This window comes from Syngnathus acus, chromosome 2 (assembly GCF_901709675.1).
Source record: "Syngnathus acus chromosome 2, fSynAcu1.2, whole genome shotgun sequence".
NCBI lineage: Eukaryota > Metazoa > Chordata > Actinopteri > Syngnathiformes > Syngnathidae > Syngnathus > Syngnathus acus.
The window spans coordinates 16,170,782-16,187,374 of record NC_051088.1 but is presented as its reverse complement, the minus strand read 5'-3'; the positions used below and the strand labels follow the sequence as shown (position 1 = coordinate 16,187,374).

At 44.8% G+C, this 16,593-nt stretch overlaps 5 protein-coding genes across 8 annotated transcripts; 3 read left to right on the top strand and 2 right to left on the bottom strand.

Moving 5' to 3' along the window:
- The first annotated feature begins 74 nt into the window (after positions 1-74).
- On the top strand, positions 75-6,193 carry elk1 (ETS transcription factor ELK1). 3 transcript variants are annotated; one of them, XM_037274816.1, is made up of 11 exons: positions 88-1,111; positions 2,075-2,283; positions 2,450-2,614; positions 2,691-2,858; positions 2,926-3,045; positions 3,503-3,913; positions 4,252-4,375; positions 5,064-5,179; positions 5,268-5,351; positions 5,437-5,538; positions 5,937-6,193. In XM_037274816.1, the coding sequence occupies exons 1-11, from the start codon at positions 1,087-1,089 to the stop codon at positions 6,033-6,035; spliced, it is 1,623 nt and encodes a 540-aa protein (XP_037130711.1). In that variant the 5' UTR covers positions 88-1,086; the 3' UTR covers positions 6,036-6,193. The 3 variants fall into 3 exon arrangements, 2 of the variants coding, with proteins under 2 accessions (XP_037130711.1, XP_037130720.1); XM_037274825.1 differs by having other exon boundaries at positions 93-1,111; positions 2,694-2,858; XR_005100733.1 differs by lacking the exons at positions 5,437-5,538; positions 5,937-6,193 and adding an exon at positions 4,815-4,948 and having other exon boundaries at positions 75-1,111.
- Positions 6,194-9,666: 3,473 nt separating this feature from the next.
- LOC119136410 (gamma-crystallin M2-like) lies at positions 9,667-11,219 on the top strand. The gene is made up of 3 exons (XM_037274843.1): positions 9,667-9,738; positions 9,815-10,057; positions 10,886-11,219. The coding sequence occupies exons 1-3, from the start codon at positions 9,730-9,732 to the stop codon at positions 11,159-11,161; spliced, it is 528 nt and encodes a 175-aa protein (XP_037130738.1). The 5' UTR covers positions 9,667-9,729; the 3' UTR covers positions 11,162-11,219.
- Positions 11,220-11,393: 174 nt separating this feature from the next.
- On the bottom strand, positions 11,394-12,658 carry LOC119136416 (gamma-crystallin M2-like). Its single transcript, XM_037274857.1, has 3 exons — positions 12,606-12,658; positions 12,230-12,472; positions 11,394-11,739 (listed from the first exon to the last, which is right to left on the bottom strand). The coding sequence occupies exons 1-3, from the start codon at positions 12,612-12,614 to the stop codon at positions 11,470-11,472; spliced, it is 522 nt and encodes a 173-aa protein (XP_037130752.1). The 5' UTR covers positions 12,615-12,658; the 3' UTR covers positions 11,394-11,469.
- Positions 12,659-14,423: 1,765 nt separating this feature from the next.
- Positions 14,424-15,816, bottom strand: LOC119118280 (gamma-crystallin M3-like). 2 transcript variants are annotated; one of them, XM_037245180.1, is made up of 4 exons: positions 15,781-15,816; positions 15,150-15,178; positions 14,809-15,072; positions 14,469-14,747 (listed from the first exon to the last, which is right to left on the bottom strand). In XM_037245180.1, the coding sequence occupies exons 2-4, from the start codon at positions 15,156-15,158 to the stop codon at positions 14,469-14,471; spliced, it is 552 nt and encodes a 183-aa protein (XP_037101075.1). In that variant the 5' UTR covers positions 15,159-15,178; positions 15,781-15,816. The 2 variants fall into 2 exon arrangements, with proteins under 2 accessions (XP_037101068.1, XP_037101075.1); XM_037245173.1 differs by lacking the exon at positions 15,781-15,816 and having other exon boundaries at positions 14,424-14,747; positions 15,150-15,158.
- Positions 15,576-16,458, top strand: LOC119118274 (gamma-crystallin M3-like). Its single transcript, XM_037245161.1, has 3 exons — positions 15,576-15,658; positions 15,734-15,982; positions 16,141-16,458. The coding sequence occupies exons 1-3, from the start codon at positions 15,581-15,583 to the stop codon at positions 16,414-16,416; spliced, it is 603 nt and encodes a 200-aa protein (XP_037101056.1). The 5' UTR covers positions 15,576-15,580; the 3' UTR covers positions 16,417-16,458.
- The last annotated feature ends 135 nt before the right edge of the window (positions 16,459-16,593 follow it).

Here is a 16,593-nt window from a genome sequence, read left to right as displayed (position 1 = left end):
CCTTTTATGCATTTGACCCTTGCAGGAGAACGTTTTGACAACCCTGGAGTTAAGGATCTGAAAAGAAATTGCCAAGAGCAGCACGTTATCAAAATGTCGGAACCGATGGAACGCCAGCAAAACGTTTAGTCTGAAAGTAATAGACGGGAAGCCGAAGGTTTTCAACAACGGAACTCAACGCAGGTAAAAACTAGTGAGGTGGAAGCGTTCGTCCAAACCGGAAGTGGGAGAAAAACAAAAGCAAATAGGCGATCAAATTTTGGTTTCTTCGTTGATTTACACTCGGAAATTGCACGTTCCGATTTCGCTGACGACTTTTTGACGTTTCAAGGCAGAGTTTTCTGGCTTTCTGGGATGAACTTAGTGGCAGCAGCCCCCGCAGTGGAGTGGCGTCGGCGGGCTGACGTACACCCGAGAGGCGTGGGGTTCTTGAGAGCTGTCACAAGAGCTAAGGCTAACGAGCTAGATAACTTAACACGATAGGCTAACAAAACAAATACACTCCACTCCAGCGAAGTTGAATTTTGCTTGTCCGGACTCCTAAAAAAACCCTTAACTTAACTTTGAATAGACACCGCGAGAACCACCGGGGGCGGACGAGATTTGAAAGTGGGCAGTTTAGCTTAGCACTTAGCAACGCGCAGAAGAAAACAACTCCATCGGCGTACTCGCAAAACGCACAAGTGGACAGACTCAGCACTTTAGACGTCTGTTAGGTTGATTTTTAAGTGCGTAGAGGCACTATTCTATTTAGTTTTTTAGGAGGGGCGGGGGGCTTGTTGTTTATGATCGAGCCTCTTGTTTTGTTTTGCTTTTTAAGTTTCTACATTTGGAGGTTTGGTTGTTAGCATGGAGGCTGCGGATCCCGGCAGTGGCGCCTCGGAGCGGTTACGTAACAGCCGCAAGTCCGCCGACAAGCTGCTGCTCTGACAGCCGCAAACACGGACACGCGTACACACAAACACACACTTGAGCAAACAAATACGAGAGGGGCGGTGGGAAAGAAGAGGACCAACACATAACAACATGGAGGATCTGTGAGACGGCTGGTGCACGCGTAACAACGATAAGAGCAATTTGGGCAAGATGGATTCAAACCCGCTCATCAACGGTAAGGCGTGTGCCTGCCTGCGCTTGTGTATGCATGCATGCATGCGTGATAGCGCAACATGTTTCAATTGTATTTCTTTGGGTGCCAAGTATAGTGCACTCATCACTGTTGTTGTGTTTGTGCGTGTGTGTTGACAAGGCATGATGGGATGTCAGTAATTTCTTCTATGCAAGGAAGCTCTGAACTTCCATCTTTTTCTGGTTGTTGCCTTGGCGACCACTGCTGCTCATTTTTGCCATCGGGACTACATAACAGTACGTCTAGTGCGACCCTTTTGTTTGGCTGACAACTAGTTGAGAAAGTGCTTGACTAGCAATGCAGCACAGCCTGTGTTTTAACTGTACATATCGCCAAGGATCAGGTTCATTTAATTGTGCCAGCCAAAGTAGCAAGCATGATTAAAAGTCAATAAATTCTACAGCCCTACATACTAAGACTACAAAGCACTAATACTACTGCATCCGGCAGCACTTTGTCTGTATAAAGATCAGCTTCACAGATGCTACGTCCGCTCTGGTGGATCTTGTCAGTTGGCGAGGTAGTGCTGTCACAAGTGATAATGAAATGGGGGTGTGTCATCCACCTGAGGAATTTGGAGTGTTGTGGTTTGATGGTCGAGCACGGAGGTTAAGACCAAGGAGCGGTGGTGCCAGAACGTGATGGTCCACTTTAGGCTGACCTGGAATCAGCTCTGTCTTGTCAGTGTGGTCTGCAGCACACAGCAACTGAAGTGCCTTTGAGCAGAGCGGCACGGCTCTGAAGCTCCATGGTTACTGGTTGCCATGGTGATATCTGAGATGATTGACGCGTTTGTTGCATAACGGCTCGGTCATTGACAATAATGCTTATTTGCATGTGTGAGGAGGTTCTGCGTGTCCATGTGTCAGTGCAGTTTGATTACTTTACTGTAATAAATCATCATCTGATCTTGTGAGCGTCCCTGATGAATTTCTGCCATTCCAGCCATGGACCCGTCTATCACACTCTGGCAGTTCCTGCTCCATCTGCTGGACGACCAGCGCCAGCGTCATTTGATTTCATGGACCGGCGAGGACGGAGAGTTCAAGCTGCTAGATGCCGAAGAAGTGGCTCGCCTGTGGGGCCTGCGCAAGAACAAACACAACATGAACTACGACAAACTCAGCCGCGCGCTCAGATACTACTATGACAAGGTCTTACTGCATACTACTCTAACAAGTGTTGTCACCCTGCTAAAATTAACACTTGAATAAAAAGCATACTTTCAAGCGAAAAATGCAATCACAGATTTTTTACCAAGAGGAAATTTGCATGTAATAAAATGAAATGAATACCATATGTTTGTGCATTTTTTCCCAGAATATCATCAAGAAGGTGAGCGGACAGAAGTTTGTGTACAGGTTTGTGAGCCAGCCTGATCCGTCCTTGCCGGACGGGACACACAATCCCGAAGACAGCCAAAGACAGGACAACCCGGACGCCAATAGCCAAACAAAAAGCTGCCCGTCCAAGAATGTAGTACAGGTGGGTGCAGACTTGCGGACCCGATAAGATGCGTCACAAGTGCAAATGATTGATTGATTCGTACGTTGATCGTCAGAAGTCATCGCCCGGCAACTCGCAAAAGAGTTCTCGAAACGACTACATGAAGTCGGGCCTGTACTCCACCTTCACCATCCAATCGCTGCAGGCCGCGCCCAACCCTCGACCCGTCAAAGCTGAACTGCTACTAGACCCTGTCCCCAAGCTGGACCGTGCGCCCAAAGAGGTGAGGGAGACCAGCGCAAACATCCTGGACCCCGCCCTGCTAAATCTCCTCTTCCGCCTCCTCCCAGGTTTTCCCTCCGTCAGTGCTTGCCGATTCATCTCGTCAGGTGATTGTCACGCATCCTTCACCGTGTCCTACGCCTGTCGTCAGCCCCCAGACAGCTGCCAACACCCCCGGTCATTCACAGGTCAGGGTCAAGAAGCCGTCACTGAAAAGACACAGTAGGCCAGCCGTTTTGCTCGGAACGCAACATTTTAGGCTTATTTTGTAATTTGCTCCATTGAAGACAAACTTGTCCAAGAGATTTTGGTCAATTGCTCCAAGTTTGAAGCCAGCATTTTATTTGAAAAATTCAGCCCCACACAAAGCGCCTCAACTCACTTCAACATGGTTCCTTTGCACCAAGACCCTACAAGGTGGCGCCAAAGACATACTTTTATTTTAGACAGTACGTTGGCCAGAGTGCAAAATTGGAGAAAAGGACAGTCAATGAGCGAGGGTCGGTTAGAAAAATCAATCAATCAATCAATCAATCAATCAATCAATCAATCTTTGAGTGGCGATTATGTGGAGAAACCTGTGCTTAAATGAGTGCTGGTGTGAATTCAAATATGTGCTGACAAGTTGTCCTGTGTGTCTTCCAGAATCCTCCAGGACCGCCTTTGATCGACCATCCCCACATTTACCTCACCAGTGTCAAGGACCCGTCCTCCCTAACCCCACTCCTTCCATTGGCTCCTGTCGGGGGCTCGGTCAGTTCTGTCCAGCCGCCCCACGCGATTGTGAGCCCCCAGACGCCACCGCAGGATGACAGCGAGGGATTGGCCAATGTTGCTGGCTTGCCACCCCACCCGACTCCCTCTCAGCCCGTCTTGGTCATCATCAACCCTCCTCCATCGCAGCAACAGCGCGCCGCCATGACGTCCACACCTCCTTCCGTTGGGCCACCCATAACACGCCCGCCCCCACCGCCCATTGTCATCAAGGAGGAGACCTTGCCGTCAGAGGAGGAGCTTCTGGAGATGGTTGAGCTGGAGGATAAACGGGTGGAAGAGGTAAAAGCGGTCTTGTATAACGAAAGGAACTTGGGCATTTTGACATCAATGGAAAAAAAATACATTTAATGGTGTTCGCAAGAGAGTTTTTGAATGCCAATCAGTCTGTCACTTTCGGCGCAAAAAATGCCCATAAAATAATAATTCAAACCTGTTGCATATGCAAGCAATTATTTTTGCCACCATGTTCTGTGAGCAGCATGGTGCTTTCATTTTGTCAGTACTCTAAGCGAGTAAGTTGTGCTGCAAGCCTTTCGTCAACAAATAATTCCTTTTGATTCTATATTGGATGGTGTCATTGCGATCTGTTTGCTCATCTCTTGTCTTCCCTTCCTCAGGTTCCTCGCATTTGCGGCACGGGAGACCCTCAGACAAACCTCACCATTGTTGAAGCTTTGCCCGTTCCCAGCACCCAGCCTCGGGAGGGGAGACCAGAGGGAGAAGGAAAAGACACACAATCAGGTAGCGGGCGAGAAAGTTGATGCAGATTCGGGGATTGCCATTTCGTCAGGTATCGGCCACATAACTGGTCATCTGCCTTGAAATTGGAGGTGTGGAACATGATTCACTCTGACTCAATGTCCCCCGCCTCCTCTGGGATTTGAGTGAAATTCTGCTGGAGGTGGAAGCTGTAACTCCTTCTGACGGGGACTCTGCTAGATGTTCCCAGCAGACCTTCACATTATGTTTGGGTCTGCCAGGTTGGACTGGCATATTTCCCCACCACCAGTTGGTGACAGCGTCGCCCCACCCTTCACTAAGACATGCAGCCGCAAGATTGATGACACGACCAAAGTCGAAAATCGAACTGCGGCCGAGGGTATCCTGATGCTAAGTGCACGTATGGAAGCCCTTATGTTTTAACATTGTCTGTGTTATCAACAATCCATGATGAGCACAGAAGTCCAGGAACAAAACCCTACTCAGGTTCTGGTCGGGAGGGACCGTTCGGCCCAATCACACCCTTCCAGGTCTCACTGTCATTGGTTTTCCGAGCACGAGCTTGCATCAACTTCCACAGAAATAATACTAGAAGTAAATATTTATTTCTTTATCGATAATGTGCAAATAAATGCCTCCTTCTTGGAACCATGTCCCTTTTGTCAAGACATGCACTGAAACATCAACACAGATTTGGTATATGTTGTAGGGTCTGCGCCTGCAGTGACATCATCGATCTCCAGTCCAGACGTCAATCCTCCCAAACCGAAGAAGCCCAGAGGCTTGGAGCTGCCCTCCCTCCCCCCAGGCCTCTCTCTGGATAAGGTGATGACACCTACATCAGTTTAGGTGGCGATGCTACACGCGCATCCTGCTGGCTCATGAAACCACTTCCTGTTTTTATCTCTGGCAGGTCAATGCCGCCGTCAATAGTTTGCTTGCACCCGGCTCAGCAACCAACACGCTGACGCCCACTGTCATCACCTCGCACGCTCTGGTAAGCCAATGCTTGGCCGGAGTAATGCTGTCAGTGCCCATGTGTTGCATACGCTACTGAACCAACTGACTTGTTTGCCTCCCAGACTCCGGTCCTGTTGACTCCCAGTCCCCTCCCATCCACCATCCACTTTTGGAGTACGCTCAGTCCCATCGCGCCTCGCTCGCCCGCCAAACTCTCCTTCCAGGTAACTTGCCCTCGCCGTTTCCTCTCCTCTCAGGAAAAGGAAACCGCTTAAAAATACAGTGACTCTTGCAATTGGCAGAGGTTATTTTTAGGTTATGCCTGTATTAATAATTTTAACCATGGGTGTTAACCATGAGGCCCACAGGCCTTATGCGGCCTGTCTCATCGCTTCATGTGGCTCACTAGAGCAATTAGTGTTGAATTCATGTGCCTTGCTTTGTTCTACTTTGCAAATTGCTAAATTTCTTCACTTTAACTGGCATTTTTTTCCCAACAGATCCCGACTTGACATAATTATATTTTTCCATCAGTGGTCTTAGTTCTGCGTTAGGTTTTGGAAGTGGCCTAGTTTGTCAAATGCAATTGGCAATCTGACTGTAAATGGCTTGTCTCTTCCAGTTCCCGACAAACGGCAGTAACCAAATCCACATCCCGGCGCTGAGTGTGGACGGTCTCTCCACCCCTGTGGTTCTGTCACCCGGTCCCCAGAAGCCCTGAACGTTGCATTGGCGCATCAGAAGGCTGCTGTGTTATTTGCGCCACTTGCCAAGATGGCGGCATCACCGTCGCCGTACCTTCTCCAGTTGGAGTGACCTACAGGAAGACGCATCAGATTTTTCCTGTTTACGAAGAAGAGGAAAAGATTTTTTGCCCCCAAAGAGCTAAAGCTCTGCCTTCTCATTAATATTTATGAGGACGAGGCTTCCTTTTTTTCCTATTTATTCCCTGCTGGCTGACATTGTCTTTTACCAACAATGGATGCTCTAGTCTTCAGTCTGATTATCATTCTTTTTGGGGTGAGTTTTTGTTCCAGGCTATGCCTTACTGGACAGCATGATAAAGATGATGAACATGGCCCATGGTTCATTGCCCAGAGATGTTTTTTGTTTTGGGTGCACCCGCAGACCTTCCTCGGTGCCGCCGGGTCTCGTCAGGATACTATTCCTGGCTTCATTCCATCTGCGGGCTTGTTGAGCACCTTCTACTGGAGGATAGTTGCCACTGCACCTTCTTAACGTCCCAATTTCCTTGTTTACTGGTGGACAACTAGTAACTTGATGCACAATGACAATGTCTGTGATGACCTTGAACATATCACAGAGGACAGAAGAACATTAAGCGGTTGCTGTTTGTTTTTACGTTCCTATGTTATCCATGGGAACCCGACATTGACTGTTGTTTACACACACGAACAGCTGGACTATTTTGGACGCTGAGTGACACAGTGACTGTTTTTTCGGCCTTTTAGGCAAATGGGTCAGTAAATGAAAAACCCATGGGTGCCGAGCATCGATCCCTGAGGCCTCTCTACATGTGATGATGATGATTGGATGTAAAAGATGGAAATCCTCTAAATAACGGGTGGCCTACATGACCATTCCGTAGTTTAATCAGACCCACCAAGCATTTACATTATCAGGAGTCCTGCAATATTTGTTGCATTAATTTATCTGCATTTTCTCCCAAAGTTAGTGATTTAAAACATATTTAGTATTTTTTTCTATTTATCTCACTGAATAATGTAATATATTTTTTTAATCATCAAAGAAATTAAATTCAAATAATTGGCCTAATAATTAGAATTGATGGAATTTACAATTAAAAATGCAGCATTTTCTGCTAAAATAAACAATGCAAAATATCGGCACAAACAAACAATAATGCTTTATTAATTAATTGGTTAATTTTAATCAAGTCCAATGTAAATTATGCAATTAGGAACAATGAAAATGACTTTCTCTTTTAGTTTACTCATCTGAACTGGCCTGTGCGTTCATTCAGGAAATCAAATGCAAAAGTTTGCTCACCCTTGCTTGAAAGCTCGTGCATCCTCGTCACAAAAATGAAGCTGCCAAAGATGTCCAATTAGAGCGAAGTGCAGTTTACTCCTGGGTTAGAAAACCCCCGTCTGTGAGACGACGGTACCGTTTCCCAGTCTCCTGAACGCAGCACTAAGCCATCGCGTTCGACTGTTCTATTTTTCTAGCAGAGAGAGCCGCTGCTTTATTTTGTCTATTGAAGAGAACAAGAATGCCCCAAAAAAGCCTTAAAGACGTTGCCAGTGACGCAGATGTGATTTTTTCTCTCTCTCTCTCTCTCTCTCTCTCTCTCTCTCTCTCTCTCTCTCTCTCTCTCTCTCTCTCTCTCTCTCTCTCTCTAGTGGGCATGGCCTACACTAAGCCATTCATGACAGAACATTTTGGATGAACTTTTCCTTTCACCAGCAGAACAGGAAGAATGTTTTTATATTAATAACGTCACTTGGGAGCCTCTGCAAGATTGGCTGTTTAGGTCTCAATACAGCTGTAAGGAGTGGCGCTACACCCGGGGTTAAGGGGAGTTATAGCCCCGTCAGAAATTTGTGTAGCCCCAGTTAAGCCCCTTCAGCATTTTATTTTATACTGTAAAATATATTAATCAATTATTTTCTCAGCCACCTCGGTCCTGGTCAAGAACCCTGAAAGTACCAGGAGAAAAAAAAAAATCCTGGAGCTGTCTTTGATGATTGGTGGAGGTGCTTTTAGAATAAGAGCTTTCCTCCAGTCTTCTCTTTTGTGTGCTAAGATAAACGTAGCATAGCTACGATGAGGTGGGTGGGTGGGGGGTTGTTGTAGAACGGTATATAAATGTGTCAAATCCTCTTTGGCCCCGCTCTTCCTTTCTAGCCATAGGCTGAGGAGTTTAGTGATGTCAAAGAGGGGCAGGGAAAGAGGGAATTTATTTTTCTGATACGTATTCATATTTACTGGAAATATAAAGAAGTCAAATTATTTTTTATGGGTCGTATTTCCCCCCCCCTTATGTTTGTTAATTTACAGATGTCTGTTTTTCTATGACATGTACAGTACTGTATTATATGCATACACGCACACAAACACACACACACATACAATGCAAATTTATGGGGTGAAGTGTAATTAAAGTGTCCCATTCAAACTGCTTAGACTTCTGTTGTATGATTTTTGTTCTTGCATATTTAGCACAAACACAGTTGTAGTTTCTAAAGCTTAAACTTTATGTAGGGGTGAGAGTGTAAAGTTTCTACAGCAGCCGGTTCGAGCCGAAAGCCGATAAGCCAGTTTCAACCCCAACAGCCGTTTGGGAAAATCCATACATTTTCCTCGATAGTCACAAACGCCCTTGTCATTACTATTTGTAGACTGGCCTGTAGAAAAGACATCAGGAAATGTCTGCTAATGTACTTATGTTTATTGTCTTAGATTTAATGTTACTAATAATCTCAGATTTATAAGAGTACCGTTAACATTTTAAATTATACAACAATTAGTTTTATTATGTAACGAAGTCAAAAGGGTAAGTGAAGAGAGAGAGAAAGAGAGCAAGCTGTAACTATAGTGAAACACTATTGGCCACAAGGAGGCGTCATTTCATCAATATTGGCCATTACTAATGACGTTCACCCTTGACCCTTGACATGGGTCTCAAAGACAAGGACTGGGGACCGTATCTGATCCGCCAGATCATTTTGTGTGGCCAGTGAAAGCAAATCATGTCTGTCAACTTCACTAAAATCTGTACCAAAATATTTGTGTTTTAAATATTTTTTATTTATTCAAGAGGAGCTTGGGTTGTGTATCAATTTAAAGCACCATTGCCTTCCTTCCTTCCTTCCTTCCTTCCTTCCTTCCTTGAGTTTTTCTTTCTCTTGCTCTCTTGTTTGAATCTTTGCGTGTGGTTTATGCCCGAACTATTTCAGTATCTTTGCGTGAATGAAAGATAATTGCAAGAGGAGTTGTACTTCTGTAAAGTAGCTCCTCTCTGTAGCCATGTTTTAGAGGCAAAATGTTGAAACAATCTTTTTTCATGATTGTCCTGAGCTATAATTATAATAAAGTCATATTTTATATATATGAATCAATCAAAGTGATTAATGGCCACAACCTAGCTCGCACCATTTGTGTAAAGGCCACACATAAAGGCTGCTGCTGTTTTGCTGATACCGGGTACAGTGAGCCCTGCACTGTTTTTATCAATAGTGATGAACATGTCAAAAGCGGACAACAATAAGTGGCCATCACACCAGCGCCACCATACATAACCAGATTTGAGCTCGTAAAAACCCATTTGGATGACAATACTTTATGCTGTGCCATCACACTGCTACTTAATATAAAAGGCCGTCGCAACCTCGAATGCCCATTGAGCATTAGTCGGGCCCACAGAGAGAACAATGGGAAAGGTAAGTTGGGTTTGTTAGCTTGCAAAAAGTAGATAACACATGGAGCCCGTGAGCATGTCCGACCGTGTGTCTGCAGATCATTTTCTACGAGGACCGAAATTTTCAAGGTCGGCACCACGAGTGCATGAGCGACTGCGCCGACTTGCATCCCTACTTCAACCGCTGCAACTCCATCCGGGTGGAGAGCGGCTGCTTTATGGTGTATGAAAGGCCCCAGTACCTGGGCCACCAGTTTTTCCTGCGCAGGGGAGAGTATTCGGACAACCAGCGCATGATAGGCATCAATGACTGCATCCGTTCCTGTCGCATGATTCCGTTGGTAAGTTTGTTGCAAATTTATGGCACTGAAAACCTAACGTGGCATCGGAGACATATTATGCTTATTTTTTCTTTCGACAATTTAAGCCAAGGCTCACTTTTTTTTTTTTGCAAAGCGTCATGCATTGTATTCATTTTACTGCTAGGCCATTGGCAAGGGCAAAGAAATAATTTTTTGTCCCAAGTACAAACCAATTCATACTCTAATGTAGTGGTACAATAATTAATCGATTAACAACTAACCGATTATTGAATAATCGATGATTAATTAATTGTTTAAAAAATACCATGTTTAATTTAAAATTGTCCTAATATTTGGACTCCAAAGAGTATTTTTTTCAGAATTTTGTAGTCCTTTAAAGCAGACTGATAATCTTGCTTTGAATTTGGAAAACAAATGATGATTGACATTCTTGCCTATTGTTTGGCATGTTATGGACTAATTATTACGCTGATCAATATATTTTCTTTTTTTAACTTTCAAACTTTGTAATCAGTTTTAAAGATGTTTGGGGGGCTGAAGTCTGTAAATGCGCCCATCACGAGTTGAAAAAATTAACTCTTATTTTTAAAAATGGTCACTTAAAATCTTGCTCGTGCCCCAACTTACAAGATTTTCGTAAGATGAGCTTTTGATTAGGCGATTTTCTTGCCTTGACTTGTGAGCAATGACTTGATTTACAATTATGCTTCAGACATTTCACTGCTCCAGTGAAGTGAAAACAAAACTGGAGCAACTAAACTAACTTTTCTGACAATTATTGCTAAGGTTCATCTTTTGCACTGACTCTCTCTTGACTTGAATCCATACGCTGTATGTCTTCCACAGCACCGAGGCTCCTACAAAATCCGATTGTACGAGCGCCCGGATATGAGCGGTCAAATGCAGGAGGTGAGCGACGACTGCCCCAACGTCCAGGACCGCCTGCGTATGTCTGACGTGAATTCATGCAACGTGGTCGACGGCCAATGGCTGCTGTACGACCAGCCCAACTATAGAGGTCGGCCCTTCTACCTGAGGCCCGGGGAGTACCGGCGGTTCAGCGACTGGGGAGGCGCCAGCCCCAAGATCGGCTCCCTCAGGCGGATCACTGACTCCATCTAGGACCTCCTTCCTTTTCCCCTGTTCTCAATAAACATGCTTGGCTTAACTCTTCACTCTTGTTTGATTTTGCTTCCTTTTCAGTGTGTTTGTTGCCTCCTACAATATACAGTGGTGCATTGTGATTCAAATGATCCACTTGATGAACTTTTCAAGATACAAGCCATGGTTCTTAAAAGCAGACTCGCACCATTTATTTTCTGTTTTGGAGAACTCTGATCACACTAAGCAAAAGTACAGTCACCGAGTATTTTTATTTGAGCATTTATTGACAGTCATCTATTTCAACAATATGCGCAAAGGCCCTTCTCCTACAGGTTGATCCGCTTGATGGAACCCACCCTCGGACTTGAGCTGCCCCATTCGTTGAAGTGCGTGTATTTCCCAGGGCGCACCAGATACTGCCGCCCCCTGTAGTGCGGGTGCTCGTAGAGGAGCCAGTGGCTTTCGACATTGTGGCAGGAGTGGATATTGTTATGGTGGAAGCGTTCGTACAGCGAAGGGCAGTCGTCCATGAGTTCCATGGCTTGACCCTTGAACTCGGGGCGCTCATAGATGACAAGTCTGTGAGAACCTTGAAGCTGAGGAAACCAGAAGATGATCCATTAGTCGTCATCGGAAAGTAGTGGTGGTGGTGATATACAGTGTTCGGCATTTAAACATTTATTAGATCCTACTATTGTTTTTGTACTAGTACGTTCTTTGTCATCATTATCAATAATAAAACAATCACACTAGTAGGGCAACGACATCCTACCAATAATGTTTTTTCTACTAAAACAACTTGGTGTTACTAGTAATAAAAAACTGTGCACTAGTTCATATCTGTGTCCCTAATACAACTACAGCACAAGTATTAATTAGCAACATTTTATAATATCACCATAATAGTGGCAACTAGTGCATATTAAGGCCTACTAGCATGCCAGAATTACAAGTGAGGTAAATTGTCTTCGTACATTCTTGTACATGGACCTCAAGGGACAAAGAGCGCACAAGTACACGGACAATCCAGAGCACTGTAGGATATACAATAAATGTTTAGATGGATTGATTTCTGCTGACATTTACTTTAGGTATCTTTTGGCAGGATCTCACGCAATCGTTGAATCCCATCCATCGTTGATAGTCTGAATAGTCGCCTTTCCTCAGGAAGTACTGATAACCCGAAAAGTTGGGTTTCTCATACACCATCCATTCACCGCTTTCCACCCTGATGGAGTTGCAGCGACTGAAGTGCGAGTGCAGGTCAGGACATTCGCTGCTGCACTCGTAGGAACGGCCCTGGAAATTGCGATCCTCGTAAAATGTGATCTAGAAGCAGACGGCGCGAGAAGAGTTAAGCAATATCCAGAACCTGGTTTCAGATGGGATCAGACAGCGTTGCATTGGATGTGACCGGGAAATAACCCGAAGAGACAAATTGCAAAAACAAGTACAGCCTCACCTTGCCCATTGTGTCGCTGACCCGGTCGCACTACAACTGCTGCTTCTGGCCCTTTATAACCCACCGGTGACCCGTGTCATTGTGGCTGGCAACAATGAGTGGGCCGGTCAGCACTTTCTCGCCAACAATACATATTTTTGTACTTTCTGTGCCTGGATAGCTTTTTGCTTTGCCTTTCCCGAAGCCCTCATGGGTGTCAAACACAAGGCCCGGGGGGCCTGATATGTATCATTGTAAGTGGCCCACAAAGACGGATGTATGTATGTTTGAAAATGAATGCATGTGCACAGATTGACAGCTACATAGTACTAAATTATGGAGCTAAACTATTAAATTGTTTTTCACCATTTTCAGGTTTCCTGCTTTTCAAGGGGGGGCTAAGATGGTACCTAATGACACTTTTTTTTAAAAAATTTTAGCTAGGAAGCACCCCATAAATACAGCGTCTCTGGATGTCACAATTTACAGAACAGCTTGGTGTTGGTATTTAAATTGGCCAGTTAATAAGTGACAGCACAGACGATGGGTGTTTCATAAGTCAGTTTGGCCATAATTATTTATCCTTATTGTAAGATGGCAAGTTTGGTAGCTGGGAAAAAAAACATTTGTTTACTATATGATGGCACAATGTGAAGATGTTGCACATATTTTTAAATGAAACTAATTTATGCATATTTCACATCATTATTGTATTATTTCACTTTTTAGGCTAATGCAATCCATTAATAATTAGTAATACAGACATTTTTATATATAGGGGATATAAAAAGTCTACATACCCCATTTTGTAAGATTTGTATAAGACATTTTAACCCCCCAAATTGTATCATTATTTTTTTGCATAAAATGTACAATTTTTGTTTCTTAAAGAAAATTGCCTTTGTGCTCCTAACATTACACTTTAAAATACTGTATCTGAATTATTATGTTTTATTTTTATTATTGGAACATTGCAACCTTTTTTCTCAAAAATGGCAATTTTCTCATTCTTATGCCATTAGCGGTACATGTAGTTGTACCCCCCACCCCCCCTCAAAATGAAATCTCTGGACCCAAGATCTTGAAAAACTCTTGTTAATGAAGACTACCTACACCAATGTTTTCTTCCTCAAGTGTGTCAAGTCAAGTTTATCCCCTGATCTTAACTCCCAAGTTTTAGATACAATTTAAAAAAGTTACTCACTTCACATTTTCATGAACATTTTATTTTATATTTTCATAAGGAAGCACAAGAATGAAGAAAACAAGAGAAGCGCTCGCTCACCCAGTAGCAGCTTTCTTCAATGTCTCGGAAGACACAAATGTCTCTTCAACCTTTTCAGATTTAGAGCGTCAGTGCAACATTGCTATTTTTTTCTACGCTATTCATGACTTTGCTTTTGTTTGCCCTCACTGTGGCAATCACTCTGAGCTCGGCTTCACGAGAACAAAAGCGCGCCTCCCAAAGTGATGATGTTGTGTTTTTCATGGAGAGCAAAAAAACAAGAGGTGATATTTGTTTGTTTTCAAAATCAGCTTTAAGTCCGTGTATGTACTATCATGAATATCAGCGACCTTTATTTTCTGTAGCACTGCAGAATATTCAACTCCAAAACATTGCGTTACCCAATGATGACATGAAACTTCATGATCTCAGAGGAAGCTGTTTCACTGGACCATTTTCCATCTGGATTTATGATCTCTAACTTTTTTGTATTTGGATTTTGGACTTTTGATAACCAAAGACCGATCTAATAATGGACTCAGTGACTATATGTGAATAAACTATGCAGTCATATGATTATTTAATGCCATACAATGAAAGCACAGGTCACTTTTAAAGACTTTATGAATTCTTTTATTCTAATTCAACACGAATGGCAATTAGCACACATCCATGATGCGTCGAATGGAGCTGATTCTCATAACGTTGCTCAGGCCGCTCTCCCGCAGGCTCCTGTGCTCTCCGGGTCTCACGTAGATCATACGTCCTCGGAAGTTGGGCTGCTCAAACAGCAGCCAGTGGCCTTCCAGCACGTTGCAGGATTGGCAGTCGGACATGTACAGGCGGTCCTGCAGCGACTCGCAGTCCTCCAGCAGCTCCTGCATCTGGCCCCCGAAATTCTCCAGCTCGTAGATCTTCACCTTAAACTGTCCCCTGTGCTGTTGGACCGAGAACAGATGTGACCGCTCAGAACCTCGCACGCCGGGAGTAAATTCTCACCATGGGAACCAGACGACAAGAGCGAACGGTGTCCATCACCACCGCCCCGATGCCGGTCATGCTTCCGACGCGCATCAGGTCGGGGTACTCGCCCCTCTTCAGGAAAACCTGGTTCCCGATGAAGTTGGAGCGATCGTACAGGACGAAGCATCCGTTCTCCACCCGGCAAGAGCTGCAGCGGCTCAGGTGCAGGTGGATGTCGGAGCAGTCACTGCTGCACTCATAAGAGCGACCCTGGAAGTTCTTTTCCTCGAATAAAACAATCTGCACGGAAGACACAAAGCACCAAAGGTGAAACGTTTTGCCATCACGACACGTAACAACGACGGGACAGCCGTTACCCTGCCCATGGTGACGCTTGTAGTTGTTGCTTCCATGCCAACAAGCGAGCCCCCCTTTTATAGTGACAACCTTGGGCACCTTTGTGTGAAACCTCATGACTCATCCAAAGTGCAGTTGGCGCACATTCTTTTGTTATTGCACGCCGGCTGCCTTTTGGAAAGGGAATGCAAGCTCATCACAGAAGCTCCGCGTTCCTCAGATGACCTGTTACAAACTGTACAGCCGATCCTCTATGGAGGAGTTTCCAGCCGGTTTGAGGCCTTTTGTGTCAGGCCACCACATTGATCTCGATAGTTGATTTTTGCAGCATTAAACATCCGATTGTAACAAAAGCCGCATTCTGACTTACAGTACAGTGATGGCTGTCACCCTATAGTGAGTGATACAATTTAAAGTGATGACACCAGGGCTTTAGCATTAGGTCTGCGAGATGTATAAAAAGGCACTGGGGTGGATGCCCAAAGTGTACATCTGCAGTTATCTCACAAATACCATGACCATGGGAAGGGTAAGTGAGAAACGGTGATGGAAAAATCACAATGCAAAGAAAGCAATTGATCTTATTGACAAATGTCTTTGACAGATCATCTTCTATGAGGACCGCAACTTCCAGGGTCGCTCCTACGAGACCAGCAGCGACTGCTCGGAGCTGACCACCTACCTGAGCAGGTGCAACTCCTGCCGGGTGGAGAGTGGCCTCTTCATGGTCTATGAGAAGCCCAACTTCAAGGGTCACCAGGTGCTGGTCAGAAGGGGCGAATATCCAGACAGCCAGCGTCTGATGGGAATCGGTATGAGTGACTGCATCAGATCCTCGCGTATGATCCCTCTGGTAGGTGTATGTACTATGTATTCTTTCAAGACAACGCTTGCTGGAAAGATCAATCAATCAATCAATCAATCAATCAATCAATCAATCAATCAATCAATCCATCAATCAATCAATCAAACAATCAATCAATCAATCAATCGCTCCAACTCGTCCCACAGCATAGAGGACAATTCCGAGTGAGGATCTACGAGAAGGAGAACTTTGGAGGCCAGATGCACGAGCTGACCGACGACTGCGACAACGTGGACCGTCTACGCATGTCCGACTGTCAGTCCTGCAACGTGATGGAGGGCCACTGGCTGATGTTCGAGCAGCCCAACTTCCGAGGAAGGATGCTGTACCTGAAGCCCGGCGAGCACCGCAACCTCCGCGAGCTGGGAGCCAGCAACATTATCCGACTGAGCTCCATCCGCCGCATCACGGACACCTGTTAGTTGCTTCTGTCATTCATTGAATAAAGCAAGTTGAAATTTCAATCTTTGAAATCAGGTTCTCATTTTAGCCTAACGCAGCATAGTTCTGAAGTATAGAGTCTGAATATAGGTCTATCCTTGCTGTAGTGGTTCTGGAACATTGGCCTCTCTGTCAGAGGATACAATTCAAAAAAACAT